Here is a 19827-nt window from a genome sequence, read left to right on the forward strand (position 1 = left end):
ACATTGGCTTGAGGGGGCTAAACACCCTTTTCTCATCTGGACTGACCACCGCAATCTGGAGTACATCCGGGCGGCGAGGAGACTGAACCCGCGCCAGGCAAGGTGGGCTATGTTCTTTACCCGTTTTGTTTTCACCCTCTCCTACAGACCAGGTTCCCAGAACGCTAAGGCAGACGCACTGTCCCGGATGTATGACACAGAGGAGCGGTCTATGGATCACACTCCCATACTTCCGGCTTCTTGCCTGGTGGCACCGGTGGTGTCGGAGCTGGACGCGGACATCGAGCGGGGGTTACGCACAGATCCCACTCCTCCCCAGTGTCCAGCTGGGTGCGCCTGTATGTTCCGTCTACTGTCCGCGACCGTTTGATCTTTTGGGCCCATACGTCACCCTCCTCTGGTCATCCTGGCATCGGGCGGATGGTGCGAAGTCCTGGTGACCCACCTTGGCCAAGAACGTGAGGGTTTATGTTTCGTCCTGCTCGGTGTGCTCCCAGTGCAAGGCTCCCAGGCACCTGCCCAGAGGGAAATTACAGCCCCTACCTGTTCCACAACAGCCGTGGTCGCACCTGTCGGTGGACTTCCTGACCAATCTTCCTCCCTCACAGGGCAACACCAAAATCCTGGTCGTTGTGGATCGGTTTTCTAAGTCCTGCCGTCTCCTCCCTTTGCCCGGTCTCCCTACGGAGGCCCTGTTCACTCATGGCTTCCGGCACTACGGGGTGCCTGAGGTCTCTGATCGAGGTCCCCAGTTCACGTCCAGGGTCTGGAGAGCGTTCATGGAACGTCTGGGGGTCTCGGTCAGCCTCACCTCAGGTTTTCACCCTGAGAGTAACGGGCAGGTGGAGAGAGTCAACCAGGATGTGGGTAGGTTTCTGCGGTCTTATTGCCAGGACCGACCGGGGGAGTGGGCGGTGTTCATCCCCTGGGCAGAGATGGTCCAAAACTCACTCCGCCACTCCTCCGCTAACCTCTCTCCTTTCCAGTGCGTACTGGGGTATCAGCCGGATCTAGGACCGTGATATAAGAGCCAGATCGAAGCTCCTGCGGTGGACGAATGGTTCAAGCGCTCAGAGGAGACCTGGGACGCTGCCCATGTGCACCTACAACGAGCCGTGAGGCTGAAAAAATAGGGTGCTGACCGCCACCGCAGCGAGGCCCCGGTGTTCGCACCGGGGGACCGGGTCTGTCACTCGACCCGAAACCTGTCCCTCCTCCTGCCCTGCCGGAAGCTGTGTCCGCGGTTTGTGGGGCCAATTAAAGTTTACAGCTTCCCCCAGATTATCGTATTAACCCCTCGTTCCATGTGTCTCTCCTCAGGCCGGTGGTGGCTGGCCCACTCCAGGAAGCTGAGGTGCGGGAGGTTCCTCCGCCCCCTCTGGACATCGAGGGTGCCCCTGCGTATGCTGTTCGAGCCATACTGGACTTGAGGCGTCGGACGAGGGGTCTTCAGTACCTCGTGGAGTGGGAGGGGTACGGTCGGGAGGAGAGATGCTGGGTGCCGGTGGAGGACGTTCTGGACCCTTCGTTGCTGTGGGATTTCCACCGTCTCCATCCGGATCGCCCTGCGCCTCATCCTCTGTATGGTGCATAAACTATAAAGAAAACAACAACCCACAAAACACAGGTGGGAAAAAGACTGCCTAAATATGATTCCCAATCAGAGACAACGATAGACAGCTGTCCCTGATTGAGAACCATACCCGGCCAAAACATAGAAATAAAGAAACTAGAATGCCCACCCTAGTCACACCCTGGTCTAACCAAAATAGAGAATAAAAGCCTCTCTATGGCCAGGGCGTGACAGTACCCCCACCTACTTTGGCGGCGGCTCCGGTGCGGGACGCAGACCCCGCTCCACCTCTGGCTCCCCCCACTTTAGTGGCGCCTCTGGACTGGGGACGCCCCGGACTGGGGACCCTCGCTACAGGCCCCGAACTGGGGACCCTCGCTGCAGGCAACGGACTGGGGACCCTCGTTGCAGGCCCTGGACTGGGGACCGTCGCTGGAGGCCCCGGACTGGGGACCGTCGCTGGAGGCTCCGGACTGGGGACCGTCGCTGGAGGCTTCGGACTGGAGATCGTCGCTGCAGGCTCCGGACTGGGGACTGTTGCTGGAGGCTCCGGACCGCGGATCAATGCTGGAGGCTTCGTGCCATGGATCCTCACTGCAGGCTCCAGGCCATGGATCATCACTGGAGGCTCGTGCCATGAATCATCACTGGAGGCTTTGTGCCATGGATCATCACTGGAGGCTTTGTGCCATGGATCATCACTGCAGGCTTCGTGCCATGGATCATCACTGGAGGCTTCGTGCCATGGATCATCACCGGAGGCTTCGTGTCATGGATCATCACTGGAGGCTTCGTGCCATGGATCATCACTGGAGTGAGGAGATGTATAGGCAGCCTGGTGCGTGGAGCTGCCACAGGGCTTACCAGGCTGGGGAGACAGACAGGAGGCCTGGTTCTGGGAGCAGGCACAGGACTCACCAGGCTGGGGAGACATGCTGGAGGCTTGGTTCTTGGAGCAGGCACCGGATACACTGGGCGGTGGAGGCGCACTGGAGGTCTCGAGTGTATAACCGGCACAACCCGTCCTGGCTGGATGGTTACTTTCGCCTGGCAAATGCGGGGCGCTGGCATAGGACGCACTGGGCTGTGCAGACGCACCAGGATATCCTGGGCCGAAGAGACGCACTGTAGGCCAGGCGCGCTGAGCCTGCACCATCCGTCCTGGCTGGATACCTACTCTAGCCCGTCCAATGCGGCGGTAAGCATGAAGAGTTGGCTCAGGTCTGAACCCTGACTCTGCCACACTCCCCGTGTGCCCCCTCCAAAAATGATTTGGAGCTGCCTCTCGTGCTTACCTTGTTGCCGTGACTCCTGGTATCGCTACCGTTCCTCCCTTGATGTTTCCGCCTGTTTCCATGGCAGGGTCTTGTCCTGCCATAACCTCCTCCCATGTCCATGAGGTCCTCCATTCCCTCTTCTCCCGGGCCCAGGATCCCCGCTCCTCCTGGCCATGATTCATGATTCTTTATTAACCAAAACACTTGAACAAAATAACAAAGTGGAAAAACCGAAACAGTTCTGTAAGATGCATAAACTATACAGAAAACAACTACCCACAAAACACAGGTGGGAAAAAGACTGCCTAAGTATGATTCCCAATCAGAGAGAACGATAGATAGCTGTCCCTGATTGAGAACCATACCTAGCCAAAACATAGAAATAAAGAAACTAGAATGCCCACCCTATTCACACCCTGGCCTAACCAAAATAGAGAATAAAAGCCTCTCTATGGCCAGGGCGTGACAGTGAGTGATTGTTTATTATAATTTTTGGTCTGTCTGTGTGTGCTCAAGATGTTATTTTGTATATTTGTATTTTTTGAGGAAAGCACGTTTTTTTTACTCGTATCTGCTGTCCTGCGCCTGACTCTCTCACCAGCAACATACAGGACTCGTTACATGCATTCTGCTCAGCTGTTTCAATTAACACAGGCAAGCATTTCATAGGTCTATTAAGGTATAATAAAATATTAAAATGCTCAAAATAGAATGTGCTCCTTTTGGATAATATGATTGATATCTTATTTTCTAAATCAGATTTTGCCCTATTCAATCTACTTCCCATAAAATACACAAACACTTTGAATGTCTATCTTCCAGAGCTTAATAACCCTATTGTGTATTTGCAAGCATTCAATTATAGAACAAGGGGTGCTGGTGGGAGAGGGGGGAGTATAATTATAACCAGCACAAAATGGACCCTTGGGATTCTTCTTTCTTTGAAAAATCTTAATGGCAAATCATCACTTTACCTTTCACCTCCTAGTGTTTCATCTGTAGTCTACACAGAGTGCTCAGGCCTGCCTAAACGCTTGTCATTGGCTGAGCCATTTAAGCTTTGCCTTTGGCCATACTCTCGAAAATTATTGTTGGTTTCTTGCCCTGGACTTCCATACACATAAGTGGGTACTCCTCCTTTGTGATCAATTTGAGAACCCAGACAGAGCTGTGTCCACAGTTTAGGTCTATGTGGGCTGTAGTGGGTTCTGCAGCAGTGGACGGGTTTGTTCAGTGTTACTAACGGCTGTGCACACAATCTGGCCAACACGATAAATCATACACATCTTAACTCTTTCCACTCTCCCTGGGTTGCAGTGTGAGAGCGAACCATCATTCTCACTGTTATAAAGACACATTTAAAGCTGAAGGCCTATGTTGCAGGTCAGAAAATCAATCTGAAAGCTCATTCAATCCACCCCACTTTCTTAATTGAGGTAGTTTATGCAAAAATGACTCTTTTTGTCTGCTTGAGAATTCTGAAATTGATTGTAAACACACATGGTGCATTCAGGTTCAAAAACTCAATGAAGGAGAAGAAACAATTATTGAACAGTAATGACTTTGCTGCGCTGGGGGAAGCCCCTTCCGTGCATGCCTACTCTTGCATACTTCCTCTCCTTTTTATAATTAACCACCTCAGTGCAAATAACTTGTGAGGTGAATCCAAATTTTATATGGTAAACTTTACATATTGTTGCAAGATAGAAACATAGAGGAAACTGACTACTTGTGTTCATTTGATTCCTGCAGACTGCCTTTAAAACCTCTACAGGATCGGTGGGTCCCCCGCGGGACAGTTGAGCTAGCGTAGGCTAATGTGATTAGCATGAGGTTGTAAGTAACAAGAACATTTCCCAGGACATAGACATATCTGACATTGCAGAAAGCTTAAATTCTTGTTAATCTAACTGCACTGTCCAATTTACAGTAGCTATTATAGTGAAAGAATGCAATGCTATTGTTTGAGGAGAGTGCACAGTTAGGAACTTGAAAATGTATGAATAAACCATTAGGCACATTTGGACGGTCTTGATACAAAATTTACAACATGTGTATTCATGTGATTTTTGAGTGACAAATAATTACAACATCTTTTGGGAATTTTTTTAAATAAATAAAAAAACACTAGTTGATCTGGACATTTCTGATTGAATAATAGAAAATGTATCTTGTGCATTCCACTATTACAACTTTCAAGAGTAAGTTTAAAGCCGGACTGAGTTCCCCCCCTGGCAACCATTGCTCTAGAGGGTCGGGGACAAAGACACATTGGTGGCATGGAGAGGTGTGGGGGATGGCAGTTGTTGGTTTTGATAAAATACTAATAATTACAACTCTGTAAATAACCCAGCCAAGCTGTGAAAACACAGGAGCACTGACCTCTTTAGAGATGAGAAATGAGAGGAACGGAGAGGAGCGGAGAGGAGAGGAGAGAAGAGGAGAAACAAGACTAAAATGTGACCAATGGGATCTGGACACTGGGGCAACTCCGAACCCAGGTGACCACCATCAGTCCCTGCACCCTCGGCCGTCTCGCCGCCTAGTGGGACTAATTACTTAATAAGTAGCTGTTAGAGGTTTCCTGGACATAGTCCAGACCCTACAGAGGCCCTCAGAGCTGCTGCAGACCCCCAGGAACACAAGGAGAGCTTCATTTATCAATCAGACCAATCAGGAGGCCACTTCCTTGGTTAGGGACGAATCGGAAAGCCACATGTTGGGGATTACATGTCGGAATTCCACAATGATGTAAAACCACCTGAATAAAATTAACAGTAGAGTTATTGATTAGATTAAAATAATTGATACATTTGATGCTTGATTCATAAAAGATACAGTAAAAAAAATTGCACAATTCACACCTTGGTTACAATCGAGCGAGATAATATATGCTTGAAATGTCTGAAATGTATGTATTTAACATGACATCATATTAAAGTGGATGGTTGAAGAATGGATGGTTAAATGACATCACACAGTAGGGCTATGTGATGCACAGCTTGGTGTGTGACTGCTTTCACGCTGATGATGGGAAGTCAACGTAGCTAAAAGACAAGCGATGCGTCCCAAATGGCAAACTTTTTCACATAGTTCATTACTCTGTGTGTCCTAGTATTGCACTACAGATATCGGATCTTAATTTGATCAACCTGTTGTAATTTCCACGTTAAATGTCTGAATTGATTTGCCCTAACTAAAAAGGCCCATTTATTATAATCCACAATTTCACATTTCCTGTTGCTGCAGGATTATTTTCCTCCTGGCAGAAACTGGTCAAATTAAGATCCTACATCTCTATATAGGAAATAGGGTGCTTTTTGGGATGCATCCATGGTATGTAGAAAAAAGAGCCGCCACCGTCACCTGAAGCATGTGTAATTCTTCCTCTTTTTCCCCCTGCGATGACAGATGAGGAGGAGCGGGTTAGGAGCAGGTATTAGAGCAGAGCAGCTCGTCACCCCTCACTGGGCCCCTGTGCAGAGGGACGACCACTTTACGCTGTCATACCAGGGCCCAATGGGAGGGAGAGAGAGCGAAAGAGAGAGAGAGAGGTATAGTATATTCTATTGGGACATGATGTGAGAACTATAACCATAGAATTAATGGTTGTTCCAGGTAGCCAGGATATCAACACAGATATGTGACACGTCACCACACAGACCACCATTGTACTGGTGACCATGGGACACCTTATCCTACAATAGATGCACTCCAGGCCTGGATCAATGCTGTCTCACTGAGTAAAGGGAGAGAAAATGTGTATCGTTTTACAATTATTTTTGGTTGACCACTCTGTAGAGAGGAGTAGTTGAAAAATGGAACCAGAAATGTGGTTGACGTACAGTACATTTAAAAACTAATGAACTATAAAGAATCATAGGATCTAATGCATTTCAAATTAAACATTCATATTTGCATAGACATTAACCATGTACCCACACACAGGGAATGACTCATGTTGCTTAATGGGTACTCTCACTGAGAGCGCTGTTCACAGAAGGGGACATCACCTCTGGTAAGATGGTAAGAGGGTCCAAGTGCTTTTCACATACTGCAGAGCTAAGCATATTTGTCCAGGATCATAGCATAGCAGCATGGATGTAAAGTCAATGTGACATTACAGGCTATTGGCTAAAATTTGATTCAGGGTAATGAGTCTTTTGTTGTCACGATCGTCATAATGATTAGACCAAGGCGCAGCGTTTGTAGAATTCCACATGTTTAATAAATAATAAACTCACCAAACAAAACAAGAAAAACAAACCGTGACGCTATAATAGTGCTAACAGGCTACTATCCATAGTCAAAATCCCACAAAAACGAAAGGGGAAATGGCTGCCTAAATATGATCCCCAATCAGAGACAAAGATAAACAGCTGCCTCTGATTGGAACTCATACCAGGCCAACATAGATATATAATTACCTAGATGACCCACCTTAGTCACACCCCGACCTAACCAACATTGAGAATAACAGGCTCTCTATGGTCAGGGCGTGACATTTGTAATATGTTGAAGACATCCATATCATGGGTTTAAATTGTAAACTGTACAAGATGTGAATTGTAAATGTTACAAGGTTAAAGTTGTAAACTTTACAAGGTTTGAATTGTAAACTGTACAATATGTGAATTGTAAACTGTACAGGGTTAAACTTCTAAACTGTACAATATGTGAATTGTAAACTGTACAGAGTTTAAATTGTCAACTGTACAAGGTTTAAATTGTAAACTGTACAATATGTGAATTGTAAACTGTACAGGGTTAAACTTCTAAACTGTACAATATGTGAATTGTAAACTGTACAGGGTTAAACTTCTAAACTGTACAATATGTGAATTGTAAACTGTACAGAGTTTAAATTGTCAACTGTACAAGATGTGAACTGTAAACTGCACAGTGGGAAAGGGAGCCCCCTGTAATAGAGGTGTCATTGTTCCCCTGCACAGTGTTTACAAATCTGAAACGAGGAACCGGGGGTCCTCCTGTACCTCTGTCCGTTTTTTAGGAAATCGAGATAGACCCCCCATATTTCATTTCTACCTCGTCTTGATAAAAACAAAATATGCAACTTAAGCCTGAGCATGGCTAAGCCGCCGAGGAGGACAGGATTACCTGGGGGCTAGCTGGGACAGACATCAGATTGTATTGTCATAAAGGGACCATTAGCCTCTTGGCAAACTGTACCTCAAGCCCCAGATGACAGGCCTTTTCAAGACAGACAGGGGAGAAAATATGAAACTTAAATTCTTCATGACAGAAACTTGAATGAATAAGTCAAAAAATGATAAAATAATAAAACAGACAAAAGCAAACATTTATGTTTACCTCTCTAGCATAAATGTACTCAAATGTATATTTGTTGTCTTTATTTGATCACATATTTTCCTTTGAAAAGAACTGTCCTGGTTTATTAACAGATAGAGAGTCGCCATACAAAACACAATGACCCAGACTTAGTGACTGGATGGGATTAAGTTTAATACCGAATCTTGACAGACATATCCTGGAAGCATATCAGTCCCTCAAATTTCCAAAGACAAATCTGGGATTGATTGTATTAACTGGATAGTTAAATACAGCTAATCCGCACTGATCACTTACTATGTCTCAGGGCATATTCTATTGCTTATTTAACACATTTAAGCTACCACAATTTTCTTAGAATGTCTAAATAAAACAAAAGATGACATTAAACTGAATAATTATTGCAACTAAACTGTTATTTTATCCACACAAAAGAGCAAGATTAAAAAAAGAAGAGAAATTATTAAATATGCAGACGAGGCAGCAACAAGAAAGACAGAATTTCCATGCCAGGCTGTCATCTTCTTATTCCTGTTCATCTTTGAGTTGGTCTATTCTTTAGGAAGTGAAGCATTTCTGGCAAGTAGTACAATGTCTGAATGACTGGAGGGGATGGATTGATGGTCAGACAAAGGGCCCCGGGACAGGTTGACTAGACAGCTTCATGTTCCTGTGTGTTGTCACTTTCAATGGCAGGGAAGAAGAGGTCTAGTCTGTCCCTAATCTGAAGGGGATCAGTCAGGTGGGAGCTGGGGGTCAGTCAGGTGGTGGGGGGGTGGCAGTCAGGTGGGGGGGGGGGGGGGGGGGGGGGTAGACTAGGCGATGATGGTTCAGACTAGGTAGCCCCCTCCAATCTCCCTAGATACTTTTCTCTCTATGCACACCCTCAGGACCATAGTGTGATCTGGGTGGTGATAAAGGTCCAGGCAGTGACAGAGACAGAATGCCAGACTGGCTGGGCAGGCAGGGTTGGAGTCAAACCCCTCTGTCTCTGTGAGGTGAGGACTTGGTGGCCCAGCCAGCCTGTCCTGAAGGGGTGTATGAAAGGCATGCATTCTCAGAGACGCAACACAGAGAGAAGAAAGTCTGGGAGTCAGTCTGACTCTGGCCAGGCAGCCATGCTGTCTTACCCTTTATTCCTCTTTCTTTCCCTCCCTCAGTCCAATATCTGGGAGACTCCAGGCGCCACAGTGTAACTGCAGTCTCAGGTATGCTTCTGCAAGACACTACTACACAATCTCCCCAGGCTTCTATAGCCTAGCTGGGATCAGAGGAGTGATCATCCTACTGTATTATCTGAGCTATTCTATACCAAGTTTCGATTGTTGTTCCCCAATTCCTATACACTATTCTCACATCAAACGTTAATAATTCTCACATCAAATTGAACATAATGAAAGTATTTCCTCCAATTTATTGTGTAGTACAGTATTGGCTTCTTCTTTTCCTTGTTCTGTTCTCCCTCCCTCTACTCCCCTCTAATGTTGTGGCATTGTCATCATGTTTAAGGGTTTAGGATGATTACAAAATAATGTGAAAATAGAACAAGTAAGCAGAGCCTATGTTGAGGTTCACCCTCTGTCAGCATAGTGACAGCTGCAGGGGCAATTTTCATTGTGGTGCATGTGGTTTTGTGGTAGATATGCTCTCATCTAAACTACATACTAAGCTGTGGCTGCTGGTTCATTATTTAAACAGGCCACAAGGATCATAATGCACATTTGTTCCTCAATGAAAAATCTTGACTTAAATTTGGATAATTTTTCTGTATGTTTTGTGGGACCGAAGGACTGTGCAGGGTTTTGTGTTTTAAGTAGGAAGGATTTGAGTAAGATTATGTGTTGACATAAATTAAGAGATTTAAGATGGAAGATTTTAAATGTAGTTGTAGCCAATTATGTAGTTGTAGCCTATTATAACACACATATATATATATTATTAATGTTTTTTTTTGTCTTGTTTTCTTGTTTTTTTAACGAATACAAAATCATTCCAACATCAACATACCTGGCTGGCTTCAAGGTCCGAATCCGGAATCCTTGGGAGGTCCCTACTCCATTGAAGTTTAAATGTAAAATGGTTAGGGTTAGGGTAAGGTTTAAGGTTAGGAACGTCCCAAGGATTCCGGATAGCACTGACCCTGGCTTCAGTCAAAGAAGAAGAAGACCCTGGCTTCAGTCAGTGGAGCGTAGGTGATGCGGACAGCTTCATTGTGTTTGCGGAACACTCTCTGCCAATGCGCACTACCACCACTATCCCATAACTACCCTCACTGGAAATCCGTTCTGTCATCACAGCGACGCGCAACGAAAAGATAGCAAACATGTCAGACAAGAAACAGACTGTGGATTTGGGATTATTAGAGGAGGACGATGAGTTTGAAGAATTCCCAGCCGAGGGTAAATTCATTATATTTCCATACGTTACTATTGTTCACCCGTTTTTTACTGAATTGTCTCATTTAGTGACAACTTTTAGTGACAAAACCGGGCCCGACAGTGACTCAGCTAGTTTAGCAAGCTATGTTAACAACATTGAATGAAGTAAAAGTAAATAGCTAGTGTGCTAGCAGCAGCGGCTAGCTAGCTTAGTAGCTACCACTTTGAATTGTATTATTCACCTGATTGAACTTATAACGTTAGCTAATTAGCGATTGCGCTGGTGTAAACTTTACATAGTTAAACATTAGTTAACTAACATTAGCTGTAATGTAAACAACAACGCGCAGCATCTAGCTAAAAGCCAGCTAGCGTTAATTAACGTTAGTTACTGTAGCTAGCTAGCTACGTTACTTAGACAACGCTAGCTAGAGTAGTAGCTAGTTGAGTAAAGGGCCATCCACACCAAGTTTGATAACTTGAACGATAAAATATACATAACTATAACCTAAACGCTGGGGTGGGGGCTCCACAACAGCAGACCGTTTATCGTTCCACTGTTCCACACGTACACCTGTCAGTCAACTGATCAACGCATCTTACTGCAGGCCTATTAATAAGGTGGTAACACAGACCATTCACTGCTTCAGTGTGGGACAACTGCAAATAATACTTAAATGTACATGTATGCCTAATGAAAAATAATAAACTCATATCTAACAATTCAACAATAATCCCTGTTTATCCCGGGTATCATTTACATCATGCCTCGTTGCTGAAGTGGTTTGTAAGTTGTCAATTCGTTTGCATCTTCTTTTCCTCTGTGCTCATCTCTCCGTTGAAACGTTTTGCAACGCATCAGTGCAACAATGTGATCACACCAACACTCACACTATTTAACTTTTCCCGAATGTTAATTTGGCCTATTTTATATCCAGCAATTAACAAGAGCAAGCCTGCTTCACTCCACAAATGCCTAGCATTAAACAAAAATAAGTATACAAATAAATGTCCTATAGCTTTTCTGGGATTTCACGTGAAAAGGAATAGCGGGGAGTCTTGCGTAGCCTTTAGCCTATATTGCGCATGAGAACAGCTGGAAGAGAGTAGAGGTCGACCGATTATGATTTTTCAACGCAGATACCGATTATTGGAGGACCAAAAAAAGCCGATTTAATTATTTTTTTACAATTTATTTGTAATAATGGCAATTACAACAATACTAAATTAACACTTATTTTAACTTAATATAATACATCAATCAAATCAATTTAGCCTCAAATAAATAATGAAACATGTTCAATTTGTTTTAAATAATGCAAAAACAAAGTGTTGGAGAAGAAAGTAAAAGTGTGTGTGTGCCATGTAAGAAAGCTAAAGTTTCAGTTCCTTGCTCAGAACATGAGAACGTATGAAAGCTGGTGGTTCCTTTTGACATGAGTCTTCAATATTCCCAGGTAAGATGTTTTAGGTTGTAGGAATTATAGGACTATTTCTCTCTATACGATTTGTATTTCAGATACCTTTGACTATTGGATGTTCTTATAGGCACTTTAGTATTGCCAGTGTAACAGTATAGCTTCCGTCCCTCTCCTCGCTCCTACCTGGGCTCGAACCAGGAACACATCGACACAGCCACCCTCGAAGCAGTGTTACCCATGCAGAGCAAGGGGAACAACCACTCCAAGTCTCAGAACGAGTGATGTTTGAAACGCTATTAGCGCGCACCCCGCTAACTAGCTAGCCATTTCACATCGGTTACACCAGCCTAATCTCGGAAGTTGATAGGCTTGAAGTCATAAACAGAGCAATGCTTGAAGCACAGGGAAGAGCTGCTGGCAAAACTCACGAAAGTGCTGTTTGAATGAATGCTTAAGAGCCTGCTGCTGCCTACCATCGCTCAGTCAGACTGCTCTATCAAATCATAGCCTTAATTATAACATAATAACACACAGAAATACGAGCCTTAGGTCATTAATATGGTCAAATCCGGAAACTATCATCTCGAAAACAAGACGTTTATTCTTTCAGTGAAATACGCAACCGGAACCGGGTGGCATCCTTAAGTCTAAATATTGCTGTTACATTGTACAACCTTCAATGTTATGTCATAATTACGTAAAATTCTGGCAAATTAGTTCGCAACGAGCCAAGCGGCCCAAACTGTTGCATATACCCTGACTCTGTTTGCAATGAACGCAAGAGAAATGACACAATTTCACCAGGTTAATATTGCCTGCTAACCTGGATTTCTTTTAGCTAAATATTCAGGTTTAAAAATATATACTTCTGTGTATTGATTTTAAGAAAGGCATTGATGTTTATGTTAGGTACACATTGGAGCAATGACAGTCCTTTTTTGCGAATGCGCACCGCATCGATTATATACAACGCAGGACACGCAAGATAAACTAGTAATATCATCAACCAGGAAACAGCAGAGGAAACAGCAGAGTGAACACCCTATCCACATCGATGGAACAGTAGTGGAGAGGGTAGCAAGTTTTAAGTTCCTCGGCATACACATCACAGACAAACTGAATTGGTCCACTCACACAGACAGCATCGTGAAGAAGGCGCAGCAGCGCCTCTTCAACCTCAGGAGGCTGAAGAAATTCGGCTTGTCACCAAAAGCACTCACAAACTTCTACAGATGCACAATCGAGAGCATCCTGGCGGGCTGTATCACCGCCTGGTATGGCAACTGCACCGCCCTCAACCGTAAGGCTCTCCAGAGGGTAGTGAGGTCTGCACAACGCATCACCGGGGGCAAACTACCTGCCCTCCAGGACACCTACACCACCCGATGTCACAGGAAGGCCATAAAGATCATCAAGGACATCAACCACCCGAGCCACTGCCTGTTCACCTCGCTATCATCCAGAAGGCGAGGTCAGTACAGGTGCATCAAAGCTGGGACCGAGAGACTGAAAAACAGCTTCTATCTCAAGGCCATCAGACTGTTAAACAGCCACCACTAACACTGAGTGGCTGCTGCCAACACACTGACACTGACTCAACTCCAGCCACTTTAATAATGGGAATTGATGGGAAATGATGTAAATATATCACTAGCCACTTTAAACAATGCTACCTTATATAATGTTACTTACCCTACATTATTCATCTCATATGCATACGTATATACTGTACTCTATATCATCGACTGTATCCTTATGTAATACATGTATCACTAGCCACTTTAAACTATGCCACTTTGTTTACATACTCATCTCATTTGTACATACTGTACTCAATACCATCTACTGTATCTTGCCTATGCTGCTCTGTACCATCACTCATTCATATATCCTTATGTACATATTCTTTATCCCCTTACACTGTGTACAAGACAGTAGTTTTGGAATTGTTAGTTAGATTACTTGTTATTACTGCATTGTCGGAACTAGAAGCACAAGCATTTCGCTACACTCGCATTAACATCTGCTAACCATGTGTATGTGACAAATAAATTTGATTTGATGATTTGAACCATGTGTAGTTAACTAGTGATTATGATTGATTGATTGTTTTTTATAAGATAAGTTTAATGCTAGCTAGCAATTTACCTTGGCTTCTTACTGCATTCACGTAACAGGCAGGCTCCTCGTGAGGCGGGTGGTTAGAGCGTTGGACTAGTTAACTGTAAGGTTGCAAGATTGAATCCCCGAGCTGACAAGGTAAAAATCTGGCGTTCTGCCCCTGAACAAGGCAGTTAACCCACTGTTCCTAGGCTGTCATTGAAAATAAGAACATGTTCTTAACTGACTTGCCAAGTTAAGTAAAGGTGTAAAAAAATATATATTTATCGGCCAATCGGCGTCCAAATATACCGATTTCTTATGAAAACTTGAAATTGGCCCCAATTAATCGGCCATAGCGATTAATCGGTCGACCTCTAGGGCCTACCGTTGGAAAATATGGCATTCTCATGCGCTGTTTGTCGACATCATTCTCCAAAGTCATCCTATAATTTATGTGGCCACCAATATGCTCACATATGCACAGGTATTTAGGCAAGTTCACTGTACGCTCTGCATTCACGTTTTATCGAAGTGGTTATCAATGTTTTCTCGTTGGAGGGATAGGGAAAATATCACTCTGAAAGTGATCCAAACGATGGCTCTCGTTATCGTTCTCCACTATTTTTGTAGTTATTGCAGTTGTGAACGCTCATGTTCACTTGAATTAGAATAATACATTTTTTATTCTAGGTATCGTCCTTAACATGGACGGCCCTGTAGAGTTACTTGTTAGCTAGCTAACGGTGTTTCATAATTTCTCTTCATTGTATTTCTCTGTGTTCAGATTGGACGGGTCTGGATGAGGATGAAGATGCCCACGTGTGGGAAGACAACTGGGATGATGACAACGTAGAGGATGACTTCTCTAATCAACTCCGGTAGCCAGCCACACCATTCATATATTTACATTTGTATTATTATTTAGCAAAATCTTTAATCCAGAGCGATTTACAGGAGCAATTAGGGTTAGGCGCCTTGCTCAAGGGGACATCAACTTATTTTTCACTGTATCTTCTTCACGGGAGACAAATCGGCAGGGTTTTGGAAACATAAGGAACATGAACTCAGCAAAAAAAGAAATGTCCTCTCACTGCCAACTGCTTTTATTTTCAGCAAATTTAACATGTGTAAATATTTGTGTGAACATAAGATTCAACAACTGAGACATAAACTGAACAAGTTCCACAGACATGTGACTAACAGAAATGGAATGATGTGTTTCTGAACAAAGAGAGGGTCAAAAGTAACAGTCAGTATCTGGTGTGGTCACCAGCTGCATTAAGTACTGCAGTGCATCTCCTCCTCATGGACTGCACCAGATTTGCCAGTTCTTGCTGTGAGATGTTACCCCACTCTTCCAACAAGGCACCTGCAAGTTCCCGGACATTTCTGGGGGGGAATGGCCCAAGCCCTCGCCCTCCGATCCAACAGGTTCGAGACGTGCTCAATGGGATTTAGATCCGGGCTCTTCGCAGACACTGACATTCATGTCTTGCAGGAAATCACGCACATAATGAGCAGTATTGCTGGTGGCATTGTCATGCTGGAGGGTCATGTCAGGATGAGTCTACAGGAAGGGTACCACATGAGGGAGGAGGATGTCTTCCCTGTAACGCACAGTGTTGAGATTGCCTGCAATGACAACAAGCTCAGTCCGATGATACTGTGACACACCGCCCCAGACCATGATGGACCCATCACCCCAATTCGATCCTGCTCCAGAGGACAGGCCTCGGTGTAACGTTCATTCCTTTGACAATAAATGAGAATCCGCCCATCACCCCTGGTTCGACAAAACCGCGACTCGCCAGTGAAGAGCACTTTTTGCCAGTCCTGTCTGGTCCAGCGATGGTGGGCTTGTGCCGATAGGCAACGTTGTTGCCGGGGATATCTGGTGAGGACCTGCCTTACAACAGGCCTACAAGCCCTTAGTCCAGCCTCTCTCAGCCTATTACGGACATTCTGAGCACTGATGGAGGGATGGTGTATTCCTGGTGTAACTCGGGCAGTTTTTGTTGCCGCCATCCTGTACCTGTCCCGCAGGTGTGATGTTCGGATGTACCGATCCTGTGCAGGAGTTGTTAAACGTGGTCTGCCACTGCGAGGACAATCAGCTGTCCGTCCCGTCTCCCTGTAGCGTTGGCTTAGGAGTCTCACAGTACGGACATTGCGATTTATTGCCCTGGCCACATCTGCAGTTCTCATGCCTCCTTGCATCATGCCTAAGGTACGTTCACGTATATGAGCAGGGACCCTGGGCATCTTTCTTTTGATGTTTTTCAGAGACAGTAGAAAAGCCTCTTTAGTGTCCTAAGTTTTCATAACTGTGACCTTAATTGCCTACCGTCTGTAAGCTGTTAGTGTCTTAACGAATGTTCCACAGGTGCATGTTCATTAATTGTTTATGGTTCATTGAACAATTATGGGAAACAGTGTTTAAATCCTTTACAATGATGATAAAAATGATAATTAAAAAGTCAAGTTAAATTTACACCAATATAATTTTTTATGTCCTGATTCATTCAGTGGGGTCTTTCTCTAACATATCATTAACATCATATCCAAAAAGTCGGATTTCTAACCTAATACATCTGATAATAAGCACCGAGCTCTGACAGAGCGGCAGCTTTATCCCAGCAACTTTTGAGGATTTGTAGTCATGGCTTCCAAGTTGCTTCTGCTGGTGAAAATAGCTACATTTGCATGACACGATCTGAATTGAATGTAAAAGGCTTTGAAAATAAAAAGCTTGTGGGTACACTCAGTGCTCCCTTGACAGTTCAGAGAGATGCTTTTTTTTATCTTTAAAAAAGAACAGTAACTTTGCATTGATATGAACAGTGTGTACTAAAATATAAACATACTACATGTCATGTCTCAAAATCTATCTTACCTCTATATTATTTTATATCCTCTACATTTGAGAAGATGAGTTCAATGATAAGCCTGTCAGGTAGCCTTCATTCTCACACAGCAGTCAGCTTAGCTGACACGATGCTATCTTCCTGATTTTTATGACCACTTTTTTATCTTCTCTGGCCTCTATGGATTTTTGCTCTAATTTTTTCTATCCTACAAGGGTAAAACGTTTTTTTTTTTCTTGAACAGATTATGCTAGAGACATGAGGTTTGGACCGTTGGTTTTCTTTGAGGATTATCTACACCAGGGCTGTCCAATCCTGTTCCTGGAGAGCTACCCTCCTGTAGGTTTTCACTCTGACCCCAGTTGTAACCAACCTGATTCAGCTTTTCAAGCGGCTAATTATTATAATAAGTTGCGCTAGATGAGGGTTGGAGTGAAAACCTAAAGGAACAGGGTGCTAGTGAGAACCTACAAGATGGTAGCTCTCCAGGAACAGGGTTGGAGTGAGAACCTACAGGATGGTAGCTCTCCAGGAACAGGGTTGGAGTGAGAACCTACAGGATGGTAGCTCTCCAGGAACAGGGTTGGAGTGAGAACCTACAGGATGATAGCTCTCCAGGACAGGGTTGGACAACCCTGATCTACACAATTAACGTATAATTCTACCCATTATTCAAAAGTTGCATTTTTGATTGGACACCCTACTTTATAGGGTTAGTGTTCCCACATGGCCATCTCTCCATGTCACATGGTTTATTTACAGAAGACTGAGGCAGTCACCTGTGCTAATTAGCGATCTAGCGTGCTTTGAAGACCTGTGTGTAAGCTAACTGGGGAGGAAGTGTAGTTCTTCAACTGGAGGCACACACAGTATGGATCTGTTCAAAACTTACTGTAACGTTAGCTAGCAGTATCTATTTTATTGGAAACATTCTTTCTTGCTGTTTTGAAAGATAAGGGACATATATTTCGAAAATCATTGCTGGCTAAATGGTTATTGACCTTTCTAACAACGGCGTTGGAATTGTAGATCACACGGCCGTGGGCGAAGCGCTCGTAGCCAGCTAGCTACACCGATCACCTTTTACTTATGACAAATCATTGTGCCCCACTCAGCTTCACGCCCCTAGAAATAAGATGAAGCCCTCAGTTAAAGGGATGTGATGCTTTGATCTTTAAGTAGGGCTATAAGATTTGACAAAGGGGAAATGGCTAAATGGTAACTAAAACAGTCAAAATTGTCATGCTGAATGTTTAGGCACAGCAAATGTAATCAGGCTTTTGAGTGTACTAGTTGGCAATAATAACAAGCACAGATAACGTCAGTTATTAGGAGATTCAAACAATAGGCTCTCCAGGAACAGGGTTGGAGTAAGAACCTACAGGATGGTAGCTCTCCAGGAACAGGGTTGAAGTGAGAACCTACAGGATGGCAGCTTTCTTAAAAATTGTCTTATGGCTACACATATTGGCCTAGTTTTTTTTTTATGCTCAATAAATGCTTTTCATTTCTCCCACAGTGGTGATCATATGGTTTAGTGCGGACATCTATAAAGCATTGACCATTGAGTTGATGGAATCCTCATCAACAAAAAAATCCTCATTGAATAGTGGTGTTTCGAATGTTATCGTAGAGACCATAGTTTCAAGGTCAGAAATGACCACTAGAATTACCCTCCTAAGTCTGTGTTCCAAGTAGGGTACCTGAGTTTACGAGTTTTGTCGTTTCATCAACTGACCTTTCACCTTTCCAACCAAAAGATGATAAAACAAAGCCGTTTACAACCTTCATAATGTAGCCCTGTTAGTTTACATACAATATTTTGTTTGACTTATTGAGCAAAGTAAGCAAGCCAACTGAACGATTAGGCTATTAGCAATGTTTGCTAGCTTTATCGTCTAGCTAAATTTAAGCTAATTGGTTGAAGAGTTGTCTGACGTCTTTCCGAGTTCACCAACTGAGAGCTTTTCTTACCTGGGGAGACATTAGTCAGCATTATTGCATGTCATTTGTAAATTATTATGCAGGCTTTGAATGATACGGACAGTCTACAATGTGTGCTTTATTGTCAGTAATATGTATTCTATGCAGTTGCATGCGTAGGCTACGCTTGTTGAATAATCAACTAGTCTATTGACTTGAAGTGGCCAGTCTGTACACATTTTTTTTTTTATAGTATCCTTCAGACAATAGGGCATTCAAACCTTTGATGGCTGCTATTAAGACATTTATAGAAGACATGGGGTATGATTTATGTTTTAAGCATTTAGCCTTGTACAAGTAGATCTACTTCCTTATAAATCTGTAGCTGTCTGCATTATATTTCTTCAGTTGGATTTCATAATGCTTTTCTCAATCAACATAGAAGGACACTTGTGCTTTAACCATTGGACTGCTTGGATGTGTCTCAAATGGAACACTATTCCCTATATAGTGCACAACTTAAGACCACAGCACCCACTCTTCCCATAGGGCTCTGGTAAAAAGTAGTGCACTTAGAGATAAGGAAAAAAGTGCCAGTTGGAACGCACACTTTGTAATCATCTCAATTGACTGGTCCTTTTTTTTCTCTCCGTAGAGCGGAGCTGGAGAAACATGGTTCCAAGATGGAGACGTCGTAGTAGCTGCCTAGTGGACACAGCTGCTGGGATTAGATATGGATGGACTTTGATGTTCTGAATGTTAAAACTTCACACTTACGATGGAGGATGTTTATAACTAAACTCGCTCCTTTTTTCCCAAAAAAACTTGACTTGAGTAAAGTGTTTGAAAATGTCCCCCTTTGGATGTTTTCATTGTTCTAATGATCTGTATTGATTCAGATAATGTAAGAGTTATCTAAACATTAAAGGTGGTTCAGTTCACGTACCCGTTGACACACTCTTTATTTATGTACATTTT

General features: G+C 43.8%; 1 protein-coding gene across 1 annotated transcript; it reads left to right on the top strand.

The window, feature by feature from the left end:
* The first annotated feature begins 10450 nt into the window (after positions 1-10450).
* On the top strand, positions 10451-19792 carry dss1 (26 proteasome complex subunit DSS1). Its single transcript, NM_001160587.1, is given in 3 exon segments — positions 10451-10559; positions 14847-14940; positions 19505-19792. Coding segments are annotated over 3 exon segments (213 nt in total). The 5' UTR covers positions 10451-10483; the 3' UTR covers positions 19548-19792.
* The last annotated feature ends 35 nt before the right edge of the window (positions 19793-19827 follow it).

The sequence above is a fragment of the Oncorhynchus mykiss genome, chromosome 32 (assembly GCF_013265735.2).
Source record: "Oncorhynchus mykiss isolate Arlee chromosome 32, USDA_OmykA_1.1, whole genome shotgun sequence".
Taxonomy (NCBI): Eukaryota; Metazoa; Chordata; class Actinopteri; order Salmoniformes; family Salmonidae; genus Oncorhynchus; species Oncorhynchus mykiss.